This window comes from Octopus bimaculoides, chromosome 10 (genome assembly GCF_001194135.2).
Source record: "Octopus bimaculoides isolate UCB-OBI-ISO-001 chromosome 10, ASM119413v2, whole genome shotgun sequence".
Lineage (NCBI taxonomy): Eukaryota > Metazoa > Mollusca > Cephalopoda > Octopoda > Octopodidae > Octopus > Octopus bimaculoides.
The window spans coordinates 16223330-16239023 of NC_068990.1; the positions used below are offsets into that span (position 1 = coordinate 16223330).

Below are 15694 nucleotides of genomic sequence, written 5' to 3' on the forward strand. Positions count from 1 at the left end.
ATATATATATATATATATATATATAATTAATATTGAAGGAAAGAAAATAGAATGAATTGGATGTATGAAAAATTTATCTGTATGTTAAAAAGTGTTGAAAAATTTCTTTTAGAAACATTACAATACAAATAAATTGATTATAAGTTGTAAAGCTGAAAAAGAATTTAAAAAACTTACTCATGTTTCTATGCTATCCCCTAGTTAATTAGAAATTCTAAGCATTTGGTTAAATGCTAAGAAAAAAATCATATTCTAACTATATGGGGTAGAACTTCTTCAGGATTTTTATGAACTTGTAGGGCTTAGGTTATCATTTTTGAAGGATGCATGGAGGGTTTTAAAAACCCTGAAGTTCTACCTCATATAGTTAGAATATGATTTTTTCTTAGCATTTAACCAAATGCTTAGAATTTCTAATTAACTAGGGGATAGCATAGAAACATAAGTAGGTTTTTAAAATTCTTTTTCAGCTTTACAACTTATAATCAATTTATTTGTATTGCAATGTTTCTAAAAGAAATTTTTCAAAATTGTTTAACATACAAATAAATTTTTCATGCATCCATTTCTCTCCTTTTTCTATCCTTCAATATTAATAATATATATAATTACAATAATCCGTAACATATACAAGTGACTTTCGCATTATATGATAGAGATTAACCGGTCTTGGATTACATAATCCCTAATGAGGTTATAACTCCCTCAAATTGACCACACACACACACACACACAACTCTAGAAATTCCTATTTGTTGGTATGTTTATAACTGAATTGTCAAGTTTGTTATTGTTGATTGGCGTATATTAACACAGTAAAGTGGAAACCAGTTTGATATTAAGAATAGACAAAACTTGTTGGTGTTTGTGATTTTTCGTTTCATTGCATTTCCCTGTATTCGGCATAACAACAAGATTCAGCCATCAAACAATACGAAAGCTTTTAGCTCCTCTCTGTGTTTATATGTGTGTGTCTTTGTGTCTATTCACACATGCAAATGTAATTGGTAATAACTGCTGAATTTTGCTACACACAAAAAAAAAAAAGCCATTCAAGCTACCGCATCTGGTTTTCTGGAGTTAGTGACTCAGCAACATATTAACAAAGCAGTTTTCTCTGTGTTGTGTGTGTCAGTAATGTATGTATCTAGACCCTGTGACTTGTCAAAAACTTAATAATAGACCAGATGGCTGAAGGAATATTGGCATTTAACCTCACTCCTTTTCGACAAACATACACACAAACAACGTACCTTGCTTCTTTTCTTTTTCTCATTAACTAAAAAATGCTTTTTATGTGAAACATAAACGACTATTTCTCTCCCATTTTTCTTTTCCGCTTTTATTTATCTTTCTGTTCAATTTCTAATTAATTGCTTTGATCGTTGGAAATTTTATTTTATTTTTGTTTTGTTTTGATTTCATGTTTAATAGTAGAATATATGAACAACATTTTTTGTAAGGAAACAGAAATCCCATTAAAATTTTTTTTCTATGAATCTGGCAATAATATCTTCTTATAATTTTTTGTATAAAAACGGTAAAGTTAATGTTGAGTTTTAGACACAAGTAATTTTTGTCATGATGAAATAAAATTTAAGATGAATAGCTAGAGGTGCAGGCATGACTGTGTGGTTAAGAAACTTGCTCTGCAACCATGTGATTTTGAGTTCAGTCCCACTGTGCAGCACTTTGAACAACTTTCTCCTACTATAGCCCCAGGCTGATTGATACTTTGTTAATGAATTTGGTTGTCCCAAACTGTGTGAAGCATGTTGTGTGTGTGTGTGTGTGTGTGTGTGTCCATGTCCCTCCATACAGCTTGACAACTGGTGTTTTGTTTACATCCCTGCAACTTAGTGGTTTGGCAAAAGTGACTCCTAGAATAAGCAGCAGACTTAACAAATAATTTCTAGGGTTGATTGGTTCAACTAAAAACCTTCCAAGGCAGCAGCAGCCCCGCATGACTGAAACAAGAAACTAGTAAAAGATAAATGATTATGACAGTGATTTAGAAAGATATGAGATCACCTTACGAGGCCCAGACCTCTCTTAATGAAAACATGAATAAAATGTTATGTAAATAACATAGGTGTAGGCATAGCTGTGTGGTAAAGAGGTTGCTTCCTAACCACATGGTCCCAGGTTCAGTCCCACTGTGTGGCATGTTGGGCAGGTGTCTCTCACTATATTCTAGGCCAACCAAGGCCTCGTGAATAGATTTGCTCAAAGGTAACTGGAAGAAGCATGTTGTATATGTGTGTGTGTTAGTGTTTGTCTCCAACCACCACTTGACTGTTAGTGTGTTGATGTCCCTGTAACTTAGGAGTTCGATCAAAGAAACCAATAGACTAAGTACCAGGCTTAAAAACAATAAGCACTGGGGTTGATTCATTTGACCAAAATTCTTCATGGCTGTGCTTCAGCATGGCCAGTCTAATGACTGAAACAAGTATGAGAAAATACTCCCTGCATTTTAAGAAGTTTAAAAGAACTAGTATTTAGCTTTAGTTTCAAGGAACCATTATCATAAGACCTTTTAAACCCATGCATGCCATCCATCTCAATCCTGCGCTAGTTGAGGGAGGTCTTTGGGCCGGCATCCAATGTTTCTGGTGAGTTGATTTACATACATTGTGTTTGGATGACCTGCTCTAGTATGGCCATGCTTTGGCATCCATAGCAGTAGGTCACTTGCCAGCTCTTGTTTAGTTCACCAACAATGTCCAGCAAAGTGCAAGCGCTTTTCCCTTTATAATGGTGGAAGGTAACAGTTCCAAGCAATATGGTAACTATTTTTTGAGAAGTGAGCTGAAGCAAAAATGTTTTTCTCAGAAACGCACATCAAAACACTTGCAGTGAATTTGAACTCATCTCTAGTGAGTCCAAGATCTTATTTACTTAATCAATCTAAACTTTGTCTTTAATGAAGGTAGATACGACACTAGTCACTTAACATATGTGTTACTGTTATTTATTTTAGTATTCTGGTGGCAAATCTTGAGCTTATTGAAATTTGAACTCAGAAACCTCATGCCTCATATCTGAATGTCATGCAAAACTTAATGATATCTTTCCTCCTTTTTCTGTGATAGCTTCACCATTCTTGGAGACAGTTGAAGAATTTTACTCAATATTACATTCTAAAAGTCATTGCTTTAGAAATAGAGAAATGAATAAATAAGAGAAAAATAGATAAAGTCGCTAGAAGAATTTAATTATCTATGGATAAGAAGGTGTAACTTTGAGTTTGAGAAAATAAATTTCAGCATTCCAAGAATTATTACTTTAATTAGTATCTGCACCATTATCACTGTTATTTTCTTGTTCTGCATGATGCTATAATGTTGAGACATTTTACAAAATTATCTCAATCCATTTGGTTTATTTCATTTGTAATCTTTAACTATTCCAGTTAATCCTTTATTAGTTCTACCATTTTCTCTGACACAGTTGTTACTCTACATTCTTATCATATTTTCTCACAGATTCTATTTTCCTTCTTCAAAAGCAACATAGCTTTAATCCCCAGCTGTTTTCTTAATTCACTCAGTCTGTTAAGAATTTTACCTGTATTAATAGATATTTATTAATATATTGTGCACCAACGGCAGAATATATTAATAGATGTACAAGAAAAGACAAGATCCTATTAAAATATCGGTACACAACAAATGGTTTATTTTTTTCAATTTCTACATGAATTTCTCTCCATGTTTGTTGGGAGGTCAGAGGTTATAGAGTTTTACATATTGGTGGTTAGCTATCCTCCCAGTGATGCAGCCTTGTGTATTGGACATTAGAAGTAATGCTACATAAGTTTTGAACACATGACATTGATCTACTATGCCTTGGAATATTATTTGTGTATATATATATATATATATGTATTACATTTCAATTTATTCAGTGTGAGGGTGTAGGTATGTATGCACCTAAGGAATGCAACTATATGTGTGCAGTGTTGTAACTGCAACAATGTGTCAAAGTTTTTAGCAAACTGAATTGGTGACCTAGTTTTAAATTTGCTGACATCATTTTTAACATATAAATTGTTTAGCCCTTTAGCATATGAACCAGCCATGTCCAGCCCAAATCTTCTACCTGTTTTATGTTCAAACTAGTCAGATCCTGCCTTGCTGTGTCATTCTAAAAATAATCATGTCATCAATATCTTGAAGTTACATGATAATGCATAGTTACTTTAGTTACTTAAAAAAAAAGTGAATAAATAAGCATAACATGTGATAGAGTAATCTGAATGCTAAAAGGTTTAAATCCTTGTGGGAGTCATGAACATCACTACCTCTTATTTCTTTTCATTTGTAAATATGAAACTTTACTTCTATCTAATAAATTATGACATATTTGTCTAGTTTCTGTGTTTTATTCACTAAATCTACTGACTTTTATTTTTAAAGAACACCAAGTTGGAATTATGCTCCAAACAAAGACAAGCAATGGTTACTTCAACATATGCAGAAAATGGAACCAATTCATCAGTTATTCACTGACAGATTGCAGATGAAACGTCTCCAAACGTTGCAGTCGGTTGATGATTTAGTTGAAAAGGTGAGCTCTTCTAAACAATATGAACAATTCCTGTTTTTGGTTTTTGATTTCTTTACCTATTTCATACAGGAATTGTATGCAATACTTTTACTGTATGATGGTGTCTACTTTTGTTCTGTTGATTCCAATCTGACTGGGATTACCCATGGTTCTATGATATATTTTGTTGTAAAGTCATCTAAATAAAATATCTTCCATTAAAGTTTCAAATTAATGTTCCAAACGTCCGCTTAATAACAAGGTTATTTTTATTGAATTCTTCATTTTCAAAATTGACTCAAACAAAGACAGTGTATTTCAACAGAAATATGGTGAGAAAATGGTGAAGCAGAGCTAAGGTCAAAGGCATCCCAGCCATGACCATCCAGTCATTTTTTTATTTATTTAATCTTAGTAAAATCCCAGACATCAACCAATGATGGTAGGGTGTGATTTAACTCTTTAGATATCAACCCACACAAGACTATCTTTTGGATCCATGATAAGAATTTCAATAAAAATGCTGTCGTTTTAAATTCCAAACACCAGTTTAATATTGACAAAATTATTTTAGCAAATTTTACCTTTTTTAAAAAAATTACTTGAAATAAAGACTGTATTTCAACAGAAATATGGAAAGAAAAGAGTTAAGAAGGAGTGATGATATAAATCGGTTACCATCTGTGAATAATTTTGTAACTGTGTTGGTCCAAATGTATTCTTGTCTCCAGTTTTTGAAAATCACAGAACTTCTCTTCCTTTGCAGTTTCTTTTCCTTTCCAAGTTGTAAGATTGTACCAAAAAGACAGCCAGGTTGAACTTGGCTTTATACAAAATGCCTTACTCCAGAGACTATTCATTTTAGCCCCTGGAGTAAGACACGAGAACTATTTTGGTAACAATTAGAGATGTCTGTTTGAGAGAGTCACTGTCAAAGGTTTACCTTGCTAACCTGGCCCTTATAGAATGGTATCATTTACTAAGATGGTAACAAAGGGTCTCTCCCTCAGAGTGAAAGACAAATTCTATGATACCTGTGTGCGAACAGCTTTGCTACATGGCAGTGAAACATGGGCTGTGACTGCTGAGGACATGCATAGGCTTGAAAGAAATGAAGCTAGTATGCTTTGCTGGATATGCAATGTCAGTGTGCATGCACGACAGAGTGTAAGCATCTTGAGAGAAAAGGTGGGCATAAAAAGCATCAGACGTGGTGTGCAAGAGAGATGACTGCATTGGTATGGTCATGTGATGTGGACAGTTGTGTGAAGAAGTACCGATCTCTACCAGTAGAAGGAAGCTGTGGAAAAGGGAGACCCAGGAAGACATGGGATAAGGTGGTGAAGCATGATCTTTGAATGCTGGGCCTCACGGAGGCAATGACTAGCAACTGAGATGTTTGGCGATATGCCATACTTGCAAAGACCCATCAAGCCAAGTGAAATCATAGTTGTGACCATTGTTGGTGTCATGTAACAGGCACCTGTGCTGGTGGCACCTAAAAAACACATTTTGAGTGTTGGACCTCACTGAAGTAATGTGGCTGATGCTGGTGTCACAGGCTAGCAACTGTGCCGGTGGCATGTAAAAAGCACCTTTCGAGTGCTGGGCCTCACAGAGGCAATGATAAATGGCTGAGGCCTTTGGTAATATGCTGTGTTTGAGAAGGAAGATCTATCAAGCCGATTGAAATTGTAGTCATGGCAGATACTGGTGTCACGCAAATGGCACCCATGTTGGTGGCATGTAAAAGCACCCCATTACACTCTCGGAGTGGTTGGCATTAGGAAAGACATTCAGCCGTAGAAACCATGCCAAATCAAACTGGAATCTGGTGCAACCCCTCAGCTTATCAGCCCTGGTCAAATTGTCCAACCCATGCCAGCATGGACAACGGATGTTAAATGATGATGATGATGATGATGAAAGGAGTATCAAACTCCTTTTGGCATATTTCATTCCATAACTGACAAAATCATTTTCTATTTATCTTGCTGCTGCATTTTGCTAAAAAATAGGAAAATTATTTATGGAAAAGCAATTATGTGGCAGCACCCCAGCATGGCCACAGCCTCTAGCTGAAACCAATAATAGAATAGAATAAGAGAATATATTTTATACATTAGGCACTGGCTGTGTGGTTAAGTAGTTTACTGTAAGCTTAAGTGGATCTTTTCATCTTTTCTGTACCAGAAGCATTTCTGTAAGTTGTGGATTGCTTTTTATTTTGGTTTTGACTTTAAAAAATAGAAAAACAAAAACATGGTAAATATGATTATAGCCAATATTTTACTGAGTAGCTGTATTTTAATTGTATTTTAATTTTTATTATACTTTAATTTTAATAATGTTATATCCAATCCATGCCTCATGGAAAATGGACTCTAAATGATGATTTTCTCTGTAATTATCTATTTTTCTTAATTTGTAGGTTGGCGCAGAACTGAAGACCCTTGGTGAATTAGATGATACCTATATTTTATACACATCTGACCATGGCTATCATCTTGGACAATTTGGTCTTATTAAAGGAAAAGCAATGCCCTATGACTTTGATGTACGTGTCCCTCTAATCATTAGAGGGCCTGGAATAAAGCCAGGCATTAAGTAAGTTCATCATCTTTTTCTGGAATAAATGCTGGAAAAAACTGAATCTGTGTGTGTGTGTGTGTGTGTGTGTGTGTGTGTGTGTGTATGTATGTGTGTGTGAGAGAGAGAGAGAGAGAGAGTTGTGTGTCAGAAAGGAAGATTTTGTGTGAAAGGGAGGTGTATTCCTTACTGTGCAGGCACTAACTCAGATGATTCAGACATGTCATATACATGTCTTCCTTGTAGGATTCAATATGGCCAGCTATGCTATGTTTGGCATTTGGATGGAGGACAAAACAAAAAGTTCAAAGAATTACTTAAGACTACAGTGAAGAAAACCAATGTTGATTCTTCAAAAGTGAAAGAGCTTGTGGTTTATCACTACCTGGGGTTGTGTCATCGTTAAAAGGAGATTCAAGATATGAAAGAAAAATTCACTCAGTAAAATGATTCCATTCCACTTTGCTTTGCCAGTTAGATCAGCATGCAGAACCCCTGCTTGATGCACAGGTGACGTTTGCACTCAGAATAGTGGAATGAAAATTTGACGGCTTTCACATTGGGGATTTCCCTTTTCATTTTATTGTATTAGCATGAACAGACAACACATAGATGATTAGTGGAGCCATCCTCAGGTATTTCTGAATGGCGTGGTCCAACATTTTTGTGTTGAGCAGGCACTTCATGCTCTCTGGATTCATGGTGGACTATACTACATCTGTACTTTCCTACCAGATCCAGGGCATACTCACCCAGAAATTTTTGGAAGGTGTACTTTTTAGCATTTTCTGGACAGAGTGACTGGAAGATCGCATAGGTATTGTATATAGTGCAAATGATAAATTTCACTCCAGTTTTTCTCAGCCACTGATAATGCTAATGTGTTTTGTGTAGCCTGGTCATAGTATCATTTTTTTCTGTATCCACCATGTACTGACTTATTTTTACACACTAGAGCTCATTTCATTCTGAAATTTCTCCCTATTTCTACAAGAACATATTACCAAAACAATTGGACAGGGCGTAGATACATCGTCTTACTTTTGGATGTAACAAACATTCTGATTGGCTGATCAAAATGGGGCCAAAACACTCGTAATCAATGGCCCTGCACAGCATGTGCATGTTTAGCATTGCTACTGCTATACTGGTGTTAAGAACTCTAAGGGTTAATAATGACAATGTTGTTTTGTTAAATTTTTTATTATTTTCAGAAGTAGATTTCAATAGAAATATGGTAACAAAAGGGTTAAGTAAAGCAAAAAGTATTCTTATAGTTTAAAGTATTTAAAAGAAATTAATCCAGCAGTTTACATTTTGAAATTTTCTTGAATCATAAATGATTCATCTTGCTCTTTGAAAGTATTTTTATAACACCATTCTTATCTAATTTTCAGTATCAACAATTTAGTTGCCAACATTGATATAGCGCCAACCATCTTGGATATGGCTGGGATTGATATACCTTCTGATATGGATGGACGCTCTCTTCTTCCACTCTTGAAAGCTGCCAAAAAGTGAGTTTCAGATTTTGTTTTATAAATATCTCTTAAAGATAACAATAATTGGGTTTTTGGTTGATTTGGTCCTATGAAGCATTGTTGTCATTCAACGTCCATATTCCATGCTGACATGAGTTAGCTGGTTTCACAGGATCTGATGGGCTCAAAGACTGCATGATGCCCTAGTGTCTGCTTTGGTATGGTTACTACAGCTGGATGCACTTCCTACTGTCAATCACTTTACAGTGTGTACTGGATGCTTTTCTTGTGTTACTGACACTATTGAGGTCATTATTTAGCATACAAGACTATGCAACCCAAGGTGGATGGGTTGGGGCTTTATGCTAGGAGATAAGGGTTAAGGTATGAGAGAAATGGGGATGGGGCAGAACAAGTTCTTGTTGTAGAGGAGCTACATTGGTGGGAACAAATGATTAGTAACTGCCAAGAGACAAATAGTGGTGATGAAGGGTCCAGGTAGTACCCTCAAGGTATGAGATATGTATAAATGAGTGGGGACAGGGAAACTAGGAGCATATGTGGAGGGGTGGGGGAAACGAAGCATCATAAATGAAAGGAGAAATTATTGTGATTTATATGCAGAAACATTTCTGTAGAACTGTACAAGTTATTTTTCTAAAGAAGCATTAGTCTGTTGATGATGATGATGATAACAATTAGGGAAGTATCAACAGTGAGAGAACAGACTTAATTATACAATTCCTTTATTATTGTAAACTATTCATCGTTCTCACTAACACTAAACCATGTATTTTATTTATAGAATATTTGTAGAAACGAAATTATCCTCATTAATTTATTAATGAAACAAGATGCTTTGTCAATGAATATATGTATATATTAAATTAGAAGCAGGTGACATGTGTTAGCTTTTCTGTTTGTTTATGCAAATTCTCATTAAATACACACTTTTTAAATATTAATGAGTTCACCACAATTGTTTAATCCTTTATATTCTCACATTTTTAACAAAAGCGAAGACACAACTGTGTAAATAAGAAGTTTACTTCACAATCACATGGTTGTGGGTATCTGTCTTTTTATACTGTTACGTCAGGCTGAGCAATGCTTCATGAGTGGGATTTGATGAACAGAGGCCTTGTGTAGTTGTGTGTGTGTGTGTGTTTGTGTGAGTGTTTGTATATTTATATGTCTGTATTGGTGTGTGCTGTTACACCTGCCTGTAAACCAGTGTTATTATTTATATGGAATCCCTTTATGGCCTGTAACATAGCAATTCAACAAATACAAGAAGAATAAAATGCTCAAATTAAAATAGGTGCACGAATGGCTGTGCGGTAAGTAGCTTGCTTACCAACCACATGGTTCCGGGTTCAGTCCCACTGCGAAGCACCTTGGGCAAGTGTCTTCTACTATAACGTCGGGCTGACCAAAGCTTTATGAATGGATTTGGTAAACGGAAACTGAAAGAAGCCTGTCGTATATATATATGTATATATATATATATACATATATATATATATATATATATATATATATATATATGTGTGTGTGTGTGTTTGTGTGTCTGTGGTTGTCTCCCCAACATCGCTTGACAACCAATGGTGGTGTGTTTACGTCCCTGTAACTTAGTGGTTCAGCAAAAGAGGCCGATAGAATAAGTACTAGGCTTACAAAGAATAAGTCCTGGAGTCGATTTGCTCGACTAAAGGTGGTGCTCCAGCATGGCTGCACTCAAATGACTGAAACAAGTAAAAGAGTTAATATAATTAACTAAAATTCTTGAAGGTGGTGCCCAGCATGGCCACAAGCCAATGACTGGAACTTGTAAAAGAATAAAAAAGAATAGCTTAGCCTTCATTGTAACAAGTTGTCTCTTTAGAGTAAAAAAAATATTTGTTTTCTCAGGAGTTACCAATTCTCTGCAATGCACACTACATGCATGGTTAATTTCTCTGACACATTCTCCAGTATGAGACCAGGGAAAGCTACCTACCATATAATAGGCTATCACACAATGCCCTTTTAGCCCTTTAGATACCAACCCTCCTGGGGCAGCTTCTTGTTCTCTGATGCAAACTTTCTATTTTAACCTTTTCACTACCAACCTCCCTTCTATTGCATCTAGTTCTATGTTCCTGTTTTAAAGTGATCTGAATTAAAACTTTCCACCAAAATTTCATGTTGATGTATGTTCCAAACACCATATTAATAATGACTGTTATTTTGCTAAATTCTTCATTATTTTTGAAATTAACTAAAACAATGAGAGTGTATTTTGACAGACATGTATGGTAACAAAAGGGTTAAAATAAACCAAATTAAAACCTTCCATCAATTCCATGTTAATTTTTAAAATAATGAAGAATTTAGTGAAAAATGTCATCATTACAAAGCTGGTGTCTGGAGCATAGATTAACTGAAACAAAGGCGGGATATTTCATCCGAAATATGTTAACAAAAGGTTTAATATATCAACACATCAACAAGTTTATTATTCCTTTTGTTTCTGCCTCAGCTATTCTGCAGAATATTGCTGACTGCTCTTATTTCTTTCAGTCGCTTCCAAAACCTCATACTTAAAAATTTAGCTTGATTTTTGTTTTTGCGTCCTTGATGTCTATGTTTCTGTATCTTTTTCTCTGATCCTAGGTCTACTCCAACAATATAAAGAGCTAGCTGTCAGCCATGAACAAGTATGGCTTGGCAATGTGTACCATGATTCCACTAAATACTTTAAATGCCTTTGGAGTTATAAGTAGACATACACACCATTTCAGTACTCTCAAACACACCAAGGATGTGACAACTGGAGGGAGAGAGAATTGTACCAGCACTTTCCTTGGCTAGTATTCATTTTCTGCTGGAGCAATGCATAATGCTTAAGAGCTTTGTTTAGCGATACATAATGCCCAGTCCAGAAATTGAACCAATGGCATTGAATCTGAAGCAAACATCCTCATTCCTCACCCCTACAACAATATAAATTAACCATTAACCCTAATACTTTCCATCAGCAACCTCAAACTCTGCTTTATAAGTTGTCATCAGGTCAAGATTTATGAACATAACTTTGTAATGTGAACTCAATAAATGTCTGTTATGTTTTATATTCCTTTATTGTAAAGCAAACCAGGCACGTTTTTAACTGACAGAATAGAGTTTAGAATGTGTTATTTCAATTAAAATTTTCACAATTTATAAGAAAAACGAAAATACAAGAGGGAATGGATAAATAAATAGAAGTTTCTAGAACTACTCCATGATAGATAGTGTCTGTTATCAGGAAGAAAGAAAACTGTATGAAAGTTCTTCCAAGATCTTCCAAAATTTCTTAGGATTTGAAACTAATTATGATTGTAATGCAATTTTTTAATAGTTACATAATAGCTAAACTACTTAGTAGATAGCAAGTAATGTTTAACTGCTATATTTTACTTGGTATATTTTATGTAGGTTATCTGGATGTGATCATGATAAACAGCAGTTTGTGAGCTCATCATTATCTCTCTCTCTTTCTCCCTCTCTCTCAACTCAAACATGGTAGTGTAGATAAGTGTTAAGCTAATAACTACTGGTATTGATGATGTTATTGCTATCATTATTCTTCCAGCTCTTTATGTTCTGAGTTCAACTCTTGCCACGGTCAACTTTACCTTTTATCTTTTGTGATTGATAAAGTATAGTACCAGACAAGAACTGAGAAAGTATAGTACCGGACAAGAACTGGGATCAAAAGTATTGACTGTTCCCCTCCCCTCAAAAATTGCTAGCCTTATGTTGAAATTAGAAACTAATAATGATGGCAGGCTGGCAGTCCCATTAAGCATCAGGAAAATGCTTTGCTGCATTTGTTCCAGCACGTTTTGAGTTCAAATCTGGTTGAGGTCAACTTTGCCTTTTATTCTTTTGGGCTCAATACAATTAAGTACCAGTCAAGTACTGTGGTCAGTGGTATTAACTAAGCTTCTCCCCTCAAAATTTCTGGTTTAGTGCCAAAATTTGAAACAGTTATCATTATTATTATTAACCCTTTCATTACCAACCCAGCTGTTGAGTATTGGGGTCAATGTAATCAGCCCCCCTATGTGATTGAGAAGCAAACTTTTTACCACACAGCCATGCTTAAAATTTTTGCAAAATACATGATGATGTTGATGATGATGTATTTTGTTTCTAAATTTTCCATTAATCTGTATTTCTTATCCATAATGTCTCATAATGATAGGACACATTTGTAATTGACAAGCCCATGAATACTCAAACATCCATTGTTGCACCCCCAGTTACTTGGCTCACCATTAAAAGACACCTCGTATGATTTGACAGAACTTTTATTGAACTTCTCTCATTTTCTAAATTTATTTCTTCATACAAAACTTCGATTAACATATTTTTTCTTTTCATTCATGAAATTATGTACAGTGAGTATTTTAGAAAACAAAAATGCTGATAAGGTATTTACTATAATTGCTTGAAATACAAGGCTGAGAACAGTCTCTTGGAATCCTGTCATCCATTAAGATATTGCAATATATGAAGACTGTAGATTAGGGTTTTATTATGAAATTTTTACATGTTAATTAAGATACTGTATAATTGAAGAAAAAGTTCTTTTTTTCCTGCAGTATAAGTAAAGGAGGTTTCGTCAGTCGAAACAAGCCATGGAGAGACACAGTGCTTCTTGAAAGAGGGTGAGTAATTGTTTATTAATTTTCATTGAAGTAGATTTCATTCTCTATTTCCTCTCTGTACTAATAAATATTGATCTCCATATAATAAATAGTTACACTTATCTACACTATACTATTATAAACAGTGCTGCTTATTAATTAGTTTAGTGTATGTATCTTTTATTAAAAGAAAGCAATTATTATTAAAGCCTTCACTGTCTAGAAAATTCTTATAAATATCATTTTAATATTTTTTTTATCAAAATGTGGTTTTCAAGTTTCTTTCATCAATGAAAATTTCAACTTTGTGATTTAATTACAAAACATAATTATCCTACTTGTGAGATAGTGTTTTTTTAGCATTTCTGATTATAGTTCTGGAAATTTAAAGGTTGCCTAATTATTTGAAATGTATCTTTCTTCAGTTATATCATCTAAAATAAACATTTCTCCAAATTAACATGTAAAGTTCAATTCAGTGTCAACCAAATTATGTTGATTCCAGTATCCTTTCATTTTTGTTAGGTGTTGTTGAAGAAATAGAAATCAGAATAAGAAAATTTGTTTTACTGAAGTCCATTGCAAATATAAACTTGTATAACTGATTATTATTGTCTTTTTGTTATTGTTTTCAGTAGTAATTTAGGTGATCAGTTGTAGTCTCTGTAGTGTTAAGTAAATAATATAAGCCTAATCCTAGATATGATGTTTTGGTGCAGGATCCAGATACCAACTAGACTTTAGCTAGTTTTCCATTTTAAGTTTCAGTGTTGTTTCCCTTGTCTTTGACAAGAATTATTTATGTGAATGGTTTGTTCTTCTGTTCATTATGAGTGTAATTTTACTCAGTCAACAATTATTTTGTGAGACTCAATGCATTAAGTACATCAGTCCTCTGTTAACTATGCATCCTTCTCAAAGAAGGCATAATGAAAACATTTTCTGTGGCATTATTTTCAATTACCTAATCAGTGATGTTTTTTCACTAAAATCCTATATATCAGCATAGCTTTTACAAACGCTGGTGATTGTGAGTGACAGTGCTTTGTTGAGGAGGTCCAGTAACACTGAAATATATCTAAAGTTGTCACAGTACTTGCAAAAAAAAAATCAGATTTTTTTCTCATTTTATGCCATCAGTTTTTATTTTGAAGTTGCTCCCCTTTCCTTGATAAGAATTATCATTAACATTAATTTCTATTTTTATTACAGACATAAAATTAACTAATTATGTATTTTCTTTTTCTTTTGTGGGCTGGGAGTATCACTACATTGTGTTCACTTTTCAAAATATTCCGTCTTTTTTTCTAAATTTCTTAATTTCTAAAATATCACAGGATTTAGTAAAATCACTTTGTCATTATTAAGTTGGTATTTGGAATATAAATTAGCATGAAATTATAATAAAAGTTTTTAATTTAGATCACTTTAAAACAGTAAGTTTGTATCACAGAACCAGGGGTAGTCTCAGGTGGGTTAGTATCAAAAGGATTAAATATTTCTAGAATGTTCCCTGAAGTTTACTTGGTATCTATTAAAAATAATCTGCATTATTACTTAAAGAATCAGTCAATTTTTCTATTAGACTATTCTATGGTTTTGCTAACTTAAAATGTCAAAGTTGTTTGCACATTAGATTTAAAATTATCTTCAAATGGAGTTTGTATATATGTAGATTCATCCATTGCAATTTAAAGTTTAAGTTACTTGACAAATCACTAGTATTTATAACTTTGTGTGTATTGTATTTGTATCCCTTGTTACAAATACTGGGTTTGAGTATTATACAGAGCATATGTATGTAGAAAATAAAACAGAGCATGAGAGATTGTTTGTAAGAAATTTAGTTACACATTTTATAGACATCTTATGTAACTTTTGTACATAAGATTATTGGAATGAAAAGATAACAGAATCCACAATTTTTCAGATGGATAGTGGCTTATGTATAGAAGCTACATGTCTCTGATGATTTGACAATATATTATGGTTGAATGTAGGATATTGGTGATGGTTGTTGATGAAGTAGTAACATTAGTACTAGTACATCAGTGCAGTACATTCATTAGTACGGTGTGTTGAAACAGAAATGAAAAATCTTATAGAATAGAGATGTAATGATAGAAAAAATAAAGTTATGATAGATCATATGATAAATCCTAACTAAGATTTAGAGATTATCTGGGAAACCTGTTAGATTGTATATCTTCTTTAGATATAGTTGATAATCCTGATGAATAATGTGGAAAGTATGTGTGGAAACAACATTCTGTTGTGGAATGTTGAATCTTTTATCAGCTGTTTGTGGTTAAAAGTATCTTTAATTGTGAAGGGGAAGCTAAATCTTATTGGAACAGTTTTTACAAATTTCAGAACACAAAATTAAAAAAAAAACAA

General features: G+C 33.8%; 1 protein-coding gene across 5 annotated transcripts in view; it reads left to right on the forward strand.

Moving 5' to 3' along the window:
- The window catches only part of LOC106879980 (extracellular sulfatase Sulf-1), a 206452-nt gene that overhangs the window by 90568 nt on the left and 100190 nt on the right, over positions 1-15694 (forward strand). For all 5 annotated transcript variants that reach the window (XM_052971049.1, XM_052971048.1, XM_052971051.1 and 2 more), the window contains 4 exons: positions 4422-4572; positions 6983-7158; positions 8538-8657; positions 13253-13318. In XM_052971049.1, coding sequence (XP_052827009.1) covers positions 4422-4572; positions 6983-7158; positions 8538-8657; positions 13253-13318 — 513 coding nt within the window. The remainder of the gene's footprint in view (positions 1-4421; positions 4573-6982; positions 7159-8537; positions 8658-13252; positions 13319-15694) is intronic.